This window comes from Bison bison, unplaced genomic scaffold, assembly GCF_000754665.1.
Source record: "Bison bison bison isolate TAMUID 2011002044 unplaced genomic scaffold, Bison_UMD1.0 scf7180017864452, whole genome shotgun sequence".
NCBI lineage: Eukaryota > Metazoa > Chordata > Mammalia > Artiodactyla > Bovidae > Bison > Bison bison.
In genome coordinates this window covers 9,982,048-9,993,536 of record NW_011495014.1, presented here as the reverse complement: position 1 = coordinate 9,993,536, position 11,489 = coordinate 9,982,048, and the positions used below count along the sequence as shown (strand labels likewise).

Below are 11,489 nucleotides of genomic sequence, written 5' to 3'. Positions count from 1 at the left end.
AGCAAACCCTCAGTGTGAGTTAATGGGCGATATTTCACTATATTTGCTATAACTCTGAAAAGGCATCTGGTTCTTAGTAGATGACAAATTAAATAGGCCATCAAACTCTGTCCCCCTTCTCCACCCCTTCCCAATGCTGGAAATGCTGCATAATTGAATTGATGGTGCCAAGAGACAATCATTAAAGATACAAAATTCTAAAAACCCTCAAGAAAACAGAAGTAACTGAGTTCCAGAGTAAAGGATGGGACATAGTTTAAAGCAGAGATTTGTATACACAAATGGAAGAAACACCTTTCTACTTGTAGCCATCTTTCCCCCCAACTTTGTCCTGTAAATATCATCGCCAAAGCAGCAACGTCATCACTAGCTGGAGGCAGAGTAACAGGAAAGTGCTACTGCCTGGAGCTAACCAACCATCACAGCCCATGAGGCTGGTCACAGAGTCACCTCCGTACTGCCCTGAGACAGAAGAGGATCAACATCTGGTCTCTTGGAGAAAAAACATTGCATTCTTCATTATTTAAAAATAAATTTTATTAAACAAATTCTGACTAGAGTGATCAAGAGAAAACAAGACATAAAAATGAACACAAGGATTTTTTTAAAGGATTTGGAAAAGATGATAGGAGCGATGTAATTTTTATATTTCTCTGAATCCCTTCATGAAAAGCAACGTGACTAGATAGCAAAATCAAATTCCACGGGCCTTTACAACAAAACAAGGTAGCAAAGTATCTTCATGAGCCCCACAACATATTAATAAGTGGGAGAAGATAATCCACCAACATCCGTAAGATCTGTAATTGATATCAGTGGGGAAGCAACAGGACATTGATAGGCCTGAAAAAAAGAGACTTCAAAATGCCCCACAAGTACTCACTGCAAAGTGGGGAGGTCAATTTAAGAGCAGTTGCTGACCTGGAAGGGTATGTCCACTCCAAAAGCCTGTGAGTACACAGGCCCACACATTTAAAAGGTCAATGTCACATAAGTTGTATATACAGAAAAAAATGGTAAGTTTTATTACTTAACAGTATACGCAGTTAGGCACCGAGAGAAAATCTACATGAGGAAGTATTACCAGGAATTGAAACGTGAAACTTCCAAAATCTGAGGGCGTTAAGACAGTTGGTGCATAAGGTCTTAAAAAGCATTTGACAAAATAATTTGATATTATAATTTTTAAATAAAAAATGATAAAAATGTCTCACGTGATTTCATGGTTTCTTGGAAAGACAAGAGCAAAAGGAAGGGGGACCTCTTGGAAAAACGTCATTCCCAATTAAGAATCTATAATTGATAATTAGTTGAATATAAGGGTAAGAACTGACACAATATACAACAGTTCCTTGTCATCTGTCATTTCATGCTTTTACCATTATATCATCCACAGCAATTCCACACTCCAAGATGGGTCGCAATTTACAATATCCTGGAGGCCAAGGTATAAACAGAGGCCACACTGCAGTGAAAGTCATGTGGCTAGTCAATGGACTTACTGCTTGCCTAGTATTGTCTCAGACTTTCTTGCTCTTCATCTTTCATACTTTATGCTTTTTGGTTGCAATATTAAAGGCTTTAGTAGAGTTCACAAATTCATGGATTCACAAATGTCTTAAGACATATCTATCTTAGTATCAAGGATCTCTTATATCAGTAATCCCTTTCTGGACATTCTTGATGCAAATGTAGTAATACATATAAGGAGTTATTTTCTACCTAAAACTGTCTCTATTTTTATTAACACAATCCCAGAAAAGAACTATTACTCTAGGATAAAAGCGACATATTCCAACAGATACTCAAATCTACAGAAAGTTCCTTTACTGTACATTTACAAAAGGTTCACTGAAAAAAGATGTGACAGACTATGCTACGTCACTTCAGTTGTGTCCGACTCTGTGCGACCCCATAGACGGCAGCCCACCAGGCTCCCCCGTCCCTGGGATTCTCCAGGCAAGAACATTGGAGTGGGTTGCCATTTCCTTCTCCAATGCATGAAAGTGAAAAGTGAAAGTGAAGTCGCTCAGTCGTGTCCTACTCTTAGCGACCCCATGGATTGCAGCCCACCAGGCTCCTCCATCCATGGAATTTTCTAGGCAAGAGTACTGGAGTGGGGTGCCATTGCCTTCTCCGTGTGACAAGACTGCTTGACTCCTTAAAAAAATTTTTTAAGTGTCAGACATAAAAGATAATATCACTTTGTTTCCTAACACCCCAATCAATACACTTTCTGCAAAATTAACTTTCTTTGTATGATGCTGCTACTGCTAAGTCACTTCAGTCGTCTCCGACTCTGTGCGACCCTATGGACAGCAGCCCACCAGGCTCCTCTGTCCACAGGATTCTCTAGGCAAGAATACTGGAGTGGGTTGTCATTTCCTTCTCCATCTTTGTACGATGAATGTTGAACAAATTCATATTTATTCACATTCAAGTAGGAACTGCTTTAACAGTTGTACCACAAAAGTAAATGCAAGTAAAATAGTTATGCATTACAAGAGTAAAATTCATTATTGCATACTCAATTGGCCTCTTAAATCACTTTTTTCTAGACTCAATTTTGATTCTCTATTACTCCAATTAACTGTTTTGAGGATGAGTCTGCTTTTTTCTTAAAGCTCAAGACTAACAGAAATTCACTGTAGCTTAAAGTAGCACTTGTAGAAGATTGTTAGCCCCTTAATCCTTTCTAATTTTGCAAAAACTAAAGTACTTTAGAATGATGCAGAAAAAATTTAATCTATTTACTTACTAATTTATTCTGCAATTTCTTTAATTCACTAACTTTCCAAATCTTAAACAGAAATGCAAAGCCAATTCCTTACTTACTAGAGAGTATGCAACACTTGTTTCCATTTACAATAATGGTCTTCCTCAGCTTTTAGACCACAGAAATTAAATTACATTTCAATTTTAGCTTGAGCCTGATAGTTACAAAACTTAATTAACTGAAATTCAAAATTATCATCACTACTAAGTCCAAGACTCACCTTTTCAAAAATTATTTCAGGCCACTGACTGAATCCTGTAAGAGTTTCTTATACTTTATTTATCCGGCTATCACAGAACAGAATTCTATTCCTATTAATTGTTTTTACTATGCTCTTATTTTTTGCAACATTCTTTGTTGAAATCTAAAATTATTATTTTATATTGTCATGTGCTTCTCTGTGATAACGTATTGTTAAATTTTACTGTTGAGAAAGGAATGATAAGATTCAAAATTCACCAGAACTTTCAGGAAGAAAGAGTAAATTACAAATTATAAAGGAAATAAGTTACTAGAGATACAAAAACAACTTTCACAGTATGGTCTGAGTACAAAACCATCTGATTCTAAGTATTTTCACAAAGTCATCATTCTGTTAACTTTTTAAAAAACTTCCAAGACATTTAAATAGGTACACATACTGTGATTACTGTGTAATGAACGTATACACCTATACTTTAAAATGGTTTTCTATAACAACACTTTTTTGTTATTTGACTCTTCATTAACAATAAATTCCCTACGGACATCCTATTTCCTATGCTTATTAATTTTAAGATTTTACTATGGCATACTGATAATAATATCGAGGGACACTATTAGAGCACAACACTAAGACTTCAAACTGTTTTTGATAAGGATGTAGTATTCAAAACACATGAACAACTCTTACAATTCAACAACAGAGAAACCAATTTTAAAGGGGGAAAGTTCAAAGAAGATATATAACCAATAAGCACTTGAAACTATGCTCCATATCATTAGGTAAATGCAAATCAAAACCACAATGAAACACCACTTCACATCTATCGAACACCTATAATCAAGAAGATAGCTAGAAAACAGTGTTGACAAAGAGGTGAAGAAATTGGAAACCTCATACATTGCCTGTGGGAATGTAAAATAGTACAGCTGCTTTGGAAAACAGTCTGGCAGTTCCTCAAAATAGTGAACAGTAAAAAAAAATTCTTTTAATCATATACCCAAGACAAATAAAAAGATATACAAAAACTCATACATACATATTCATAGCAACATTATTGATAATAGCCAAAAAGTAGAAACAACCCAAATGTCCATCAATTGATGCATGAACAAACAAAATGTGTTTCAGCCATACAATGGGATATTATTCAGCCATAAAAAGGAATGAAGTACTTGTACATACAAAAACCCTGAGGTTAAATAAAAGAAACCAGATACAAAAGGCCACATGTCGTTTAGTTTCACTTACAAAAAAATGTCCAAAATAGATAAATCTTATTTCTACAAGAGATAGATTAGTGGTTGCCAAAAGGCTAGAATGAGAAATGAATGGGGTTCTTTGGGGAAGACAAAAATGTTCTGAAATTATATAGTGGGTATACAATTTATACAATTCTATGACTATATGAAAAAGCACTGAATTACACAGTTTAAAAAAATGACTTGTACACTGAAAATTACAAAGCACTTTTGAAACAAATTAAGAAGATCTGAAAACATGACAATAATCTCCAATCTGATATATAAATGGGTAACAGGCACATGGAAAACTGTGCAACATCACTAGACATCAGAAAAACGCCCATCAAAACCACAGTGAGGGGCTTCCTTGGTGGTCCGGTAGTTAAGAATCTGCCTACCAATGCAGGGGACACGGCTTCATTGCTGGTCTGGGAATACCCCACATGCCACAAGGCAACTAAGCCCATGTGCCACAACTACTGAAGCCTGAGTACCCGAGAGCCCATCCTCTGCAACAGGAGAAGCCACTGCGATGAGAAGCGCGTGCACTGCAACTAAAGAGTAATCCCTGCTCAGTGCAACTAGGAAAGACTGTGTGCAGCCAATAAAGACCTATACAGCCAAAAATAAATATTTTTTTAAAGAAAGAGATTACTTAAAAAAAAAAAAAAGCCCAGTTGCTTTAGAAAACAATCTTGACAGTTCTTCAAATGCAAGCATAGAGCTACCATAAGACCCACCAATTCCACTTGAACAAGTTTTATATTTTTGATGCTATTTGTATCTAGACTACATCAATTCTCAAATACACAACATTTCCAGGACTAGGGGAGGAATAGGCAACAGAGTACAGGAGCTGATGGCGTATTTAATTTGTCATCTTAAGAGTCAGATGCTTTTTCAGAGTTAAAGCATATATAGTCAAATATTGCCCGTTACACACACCAAGGGTTTAGCTGGTAAGGGTCTTTTCTTTCTAAGCAAAGAAATTTAATAACACTCACTCCCAGCCCCCAATTACAAAAGACTACGTCTTCTTCTGGTTAAGTTCTGTGGATATAAATCAGTAACATCCAAGAAAACGGAAAATAGATGCCCACATAAAACTTGTACATGAATGTTCAAAGTAGCATAATTTAAAAAACCTTAAAAATGAGAACAATCTAAATTCAATCAACTGATGAATGGATGAGTAAAAGGTGATAACTCATATAATGAAATATCCAGCTATAAAAATGAAGTACTAATATATACGACAACATTTATGAATCTTTGAGAGCATGCTAAGCAAAGAGGCCAGGCACAGAAGACCTTGACATTATATGAAATGTCAAGAACAGGCAAATCCTTAGAAGACAAAAAGTAGATTAGTTGTTGCTGGGAGCTAGAGAGAAAGGAAATAGGAATGACTGCTAATGGGCATGGGGTTTCTTTCTGAAGTGGTAAAATTGTTCTGGAATTAGACAGTTGTGATGGCTGTACAAATCGGTGAATAGTATACTAAGAGTCACTTATTACACTACTGTATACTTGTAAAAGGGTGCATTATATTGCAACTTAAAAAACATGTTTTAAAAATTAGTTACATGGTGGCTTTAATTACCTAAAAAATAGTATGTAACATCTCTTTTCTATAATCTACTAAAAACATACTCCTTTATACAAAAGCATCCAGAATAACTAATGTGCTAGAATAAGAATACTAAGAGGAAACCATTAATGCAATTAAAACCAATCTCATAGTAAATTATTAAAAGTTGTTTTTAAGACTTTCTTTCACTAGTCTTACCTATTTTCAAATCATCAGCTAGACTTTCTTTTGTAAGATTCAATAATTCTCTTCCATCAATGTTATTCATTTTGAAAATATCAACGAGATCTTCTAAACCTTCGGCACAAAGCCAGTTTGAGACATCATCCTCTGACCAATTTTCAGTAAATTGCTTTGGTTGATCTGGGATCTTTGCTTAAAAAACAAAAGAATACTCATAAACAAAAAGATAAGTGAAATAATAAGCAAAAGTATATCCTTTAAAAAGATTCTCCTGCATGTGTACTAAATGGCTTCAGTTATGTCCAATTCTTTGTGACCCTATGGACCGTAGCCCTCCAGACTCCTCTTGTCCAAGGGACTCTCTGGGCAAGAATACTGGAGTAGGTTGCCATGCCCTCCTCCAGGGGACCTTCCAGACCCAGGGATTGAACCCACATCTCTTTAAGTCTCCTGCACTGGCAGGTGGGTTCTTTACCCCAGCACCACCTGGGAAGCCCAACATAAGGATTCTCACTTTGTACTAAAAAGTAAACAAAATGTTCTTAAATCTGTGTTTTCTACTTTAACATCTTTAAAAAAAATTTTTTTAAGTCAAACACTACATATAATTAAAGCATTATTTAATTAAATGCTACTCTTTTGGAGCTTTTTTCACTCCAGAAAAAGTTCATCATGATATAAAACTGGCATTGGCAGAAGTATTATATTTTATCTGTCATCTGCATATCAGCACCACTAGTTAGCTAATTTTGACAGTGATAAAAATAAAACTTCGAAATTGTGTCAATGCTGCTTAATCAAACTAAAAATGAAACCACTGGGATAAAACAATCATTTCTACTTTGTCCTAGGCTATATTTATTAATATCTGAAAAATCAGTACAGAGTGTAAATAAAGAGCTTACAAAACTATGGGAGGTATGATGTAACCGAGTGTGCACCCAAAAGCATTTACCAATAGTTTTAACATAGACGACTGGGTTAACTTTAACACTGGGTTCTCTAAAATTACTTTCAACTTATATTAACTTTGGATATATGCTTTATATTGAAAAAAGCAACATGAATAATTTGTCAAAAAATTACTGAGTTTCTGATTTTAATGGTGAATGGTGGTGATGTTGTTAACATGATATCCTTACTAACCTCGGCAAAGTGTTTCCGTGTCAAACTGCCAGATGTTCACTGTTTTGTCCATTGAACCAGTAGCAAGTAAAAGGATATTGGGTGCAAAGGCACAAGTTGTGACATACCTAGTTAATAAAAACAACTATTAAATATCCTTAGACCAATTTTTTAATTACATTAATACAAATCAAGATTAAGTTCAGACCTGGTGTGCTGAGTCAGTGTGTGAAGTATATTCTCAGTATTCTGAAAAAATAACAGAACAAACAGCTTTATATTTACTCAGGCAAGAATCAAGTTACTAACAAAGTCTTGCTTGACCTGAATGGTTTATATATTCTATGTATTCCAATAATATTGAGTCATTAATATAAGCTGAAACTTATCCAATGAATAGATAATAGCATTTATAACTAATATCATCAAGTACTTATTTTATTCTTTCTCAATTATTACTAGTGCTGTCTGCTAAAATTTTTAGGTTAATATAGTCCTGGCTGATTTGTCTTAACTAACAGTAACCATGAAATAATTTGTATTTTTGTTACGGCATTTGACTTGTACCCACTGCAGACCAGTGAGTAGAAATTAATCACTTCAATTCTGAGTGCACTTAGCTGACAATCCAGTATCTAGATGTATTTATATAAATATTTTATGGAGGAAATTTAATGTTTTAGCTGTTTCTGTGAAACTTTTCATGAAAGCTTCCTGAGAAACAGTAAGAATCTATTTCACATTTGAGTACTCTTTCCCATTTCCTGCCAGAACTCTCAGTGATTGGAACTTCCATGAGCAGGACTAGCTTATTAGCTTCCTTACTTGCCACACACTCACTTTGATGATTCACATCTCTATTTCATTTGCTGGCATAGCCACAACCTAAATTCAACCACTGTAAGGGTCCACGTAACATTGATTTCTCTCAGAGAATATTTTCACAGTATATTAAACATTCATTTTCTTCCACCCGGTCTTTAGTAACATGCATCTAACAAAAAGTCCCATTTCTCCAAATCCATTATAACCTACTCTTCCTTATACTAGGCTCTAAATCCAGCTGCAACTCTAAAGCAGTGGGTCACTTTCAGCTTTCAGCTATGCCCTACCAAAACCCTCCAATATACAGTAACAAACTATTAGAAATGATACCTAGAAGTATAGTCTTACCCTCCAGTAAATAATCCTTTGTTGTTATGAAATCCTGGTGTAAGAGTTTAAGAATAATTGATTTAAAGTGATTTTTTGGATACTGGTGCTCTTTAAATTGGTATTTTCTTTTATCAGAAAATATCTATCTTAAAACCATTATTGAAATATTTCAGGGCTTGACCCAGAACCAATACCTTACTTACATAACTATTTTAGCATTTCTGAAACGTACATATTATCTTTTAAGGCACCCTAAACAAAAAAAAATATATACACATTTTCCTTATCCTGCCTAACTCAACTTGAAATTCAGCAGCCTAACAAGCAAATGTAATTTACAAAGATCACACAAGATGTGAAGTACTTACAGTATCATACACTATAACTGACTTATCCACTGATCTTTAAGAGAAAAAAAAAAAGGATCATGGGTGAAAAGTTCTACAAAAATGAAGTACAGTATTTGTATATGTAAATCATTTTAATAACTTTTTAAGGCTGGAATTTTGATATGCACACATTCAGAATACAGTCTATTTTTCATTGTATAAACTTATTTTAAAAAACTATATACCATATACCAAATTTGTCAGAAAGTTATAAACTTTATTAAACACCAGCACATGTTATTTATACTATATAGCCCTAAACAGAGTAAGCATTTATAATGAATAAATAAGACACAATTTCATGGGACGTAAATAACTCAAAGGGAAAAACCACTACAAGGGAAACCTATCAGTTGCTACTTGATTTTTATTCTGGATAGCATTGTTCTTTATTATTGATATGGCTGTGCTTTAATTCCTAGTCAATACGTATGTGACTCATTTTTTAAAACTGTAATTCTAAACTTTATTTAGTCCCTACATGATTTCTTTCAATGTTATAAAAATTAAAACAACTATCTGGGATTATTCTAGTGGTGAAAAAAATTATCATACAAAAAAAATACAATACTGTAACAAATTACATAATCAAAACAACAGATAAATGTGTTTGTATGTGGTATTTTCCCCCCTTTGGATACAGTTGTTATGCCTCCATATGTTGCAAAGTGAGAAAACATAACAAGTGTTACTGCTCTCTGTAACAGCACTTTTATTATTATTAAAAGTAGCTGATTATAGTCTGACCACAGGAGTCACACCTATTATAAGGCTTAATATTTCTTTGAAAATTCCTTATTTAGTAGTCTCTATAGCATTGGTAATGGATTTTGACAATAGAATCTTTGTCATAAGTTCAAAATAGAAATTAAGGCTTTGTTCAAACATAATTGAAACACAAGTTGAAACACAAGTGAGAAGCATATAGATGCATTCTGGATGGTAAAAAACAGAATTAGAGCATTAAATGCTAAATCAAAAACAGCCAAAAAACACTGAAAATATTAGCAGCTAATACGCATAGCCAGACATGATTTATAGACACTCTTGTGTGCGTATGAGCTAAGACACTTTAGTAGCATCCAACTCTGAGACGCGATGGACCGTAGCTTGCCAGTCTCCTCTTTTCATGGGCTTCTCCAGCAAGAATACTGTAGTGGGTTGCCATTTCCTTCTCCACGGGATCTTCCCAAGCCAGGGATCAAACCTGTGTCTCTTACATTTCCTGCACTGGCAGGTAGGTTCTTTACCACTAGCATCACCCGGGAAGCCCCACAGACACTCTTGTTGTTGTTGTTGCTAAGTCACTTTAGTTGTGTCCGACTCTGTGTGACCCCATAGATGGCAGCCCACCAGGGTCCCCCGTCCCTGGGATTCTCCAAGCAAGAACACTGGAGTGGGTTGCCATTTCCTTCTCCAATGCATGAAAGTGAGAAGTGAAAGAGAAGTCGCTCAGTCGTGTGGGACTCTTAGCGACCCCATGGACTGCAGCCCACCAGGCTCCTCCATCCATGGGATTTTCCAGGCAAGAGTACTGGAGTGGGGTGCCATTGCCTTCTCCTCAGACATTCTATGTAGTCCTAAATTCTTCATGGTATAAGGTATTATCACTGGAATATCTAAAATTCTTAAGGAAAACTTTATTACTTCTTACCATCCTTAAACAGAAAGGAAATTCTATCCTCTGAGATTACCACTAGTGCAATTAAAACTAACTCATCCCAATGATGTATATCACTTGAGAAGCTAGATGATCAGTAAACGATCCTGTAGGCAACAGATAGATAGACACGATAAAAATGAAACAGGTTCACTTGCTGATGAGGAATAAAAATGAATCTGAGAAGCAAAAGGCCAAGCATGAACAACTCTTTGAGTCTACAGAATCTGAACAAGAATAGAGATTATGGGCAGAGACCTGCAGACCCTTAGAGACTAAAAGCATTTTAAACTCACCTCCTATTCAAAAGAGGTGTAATGAAATTTGATAACTGATTAGATTTGGAGGGAAGGAGATTACTATTATAGAAAAATAGTTTTCAGTTTTTGAGATTTGGGTTTCAAAGACAAAGAAAATAATTATAACCACTATAAAGACATAAAATACCTTGAAATTATTAAATATAAAACCTCGAACTATTCCCTGAATAGAACCTGCACCAATATCAAATAAATGCTTTAAATATCTGGTGCCCCAGTCTATACATATCCTGCCTTTGCTACACAGAACTCTTTCAGGACTCACCTTCCACCACAATCTGCCCTGTCACCCTGACCCCACTTTCTCCCTTATGAAGGGTGCATTAGTTGCCAAGTCTTTTGTTACTCCTTTCCCATTTTATGGCACTCTAAAACTTCAACTCTGCTCAGAGAAAAGAGAAACTAAAGAACAAACAAACAGATATGAATCACTAAAAGGAATCAACAGCAAATAACTGAGACAGAAGAAAGGATAAATAATCTAGAGGACATAATGGTGGAAGTCACTGTCACAGAACATAGAAATGAAGACAGCCTAAGAGACCTCTGGGACAACACTAAAATGCACCAACATTTGAACTATAGGGGTCCCAGAAGGAGAAGAGAGAAAGAAAGGACATGAGGAATTATTTGAAGAGGTAACAGCTGAAAACTTCCTGAACATGGGAAAGGAAGTAGTCAACCAAGTCCAGGAAGGACAGAGAGTCCCAGGAAGGATAAGCCCAAGGAGGAACACACCGAGATACATAGTAATAAAAGTGACAAAAATTAAAGAGAGAAAATATTAACAGCAACAAGGGAAAAAATGACAACATACAAGGGAGCTCCCATCAAGCTATTAGCT

General features: G+C 35.3%; 1 protein-coding gene across 2 annotated transcripts in view; it reads right to left on the bottom strand.

Moving 5' to 3' along the window:
- Nucleotides 1-11,489, bottom strand: part of WDSUB1 (WD repeat, sterile alpha motif and U-box domain containing 1) — a 67,182-nt gene that overhangs the window by 31,718 nt on the left and 23,975 nt on the right. For both annotated transcript variants that reach the window (XM_010859003.1, XM_010859004.1), the window contains exons 6-9: nt 8,645-8,678; nt 7,330-7,370; nt 7,143-7,249; nt 6,012-6,188 (exon numbers count right to left, since the gene is read on the bottom strand). In XM_010859003.1, the coding sequence (XP_010857305.1) occupies nt 6,012-6,188; nt 7,143-7,249; nt 7,330-7,370; nt 8,645-8,678 (359 nt within the window). The remainder of the gene's footprint in view (nt 1-6,011; nt 6,189-7,142; nt 7,250-7,329; nt 7,371-8,644; nt 8,679-11,489) is intronic.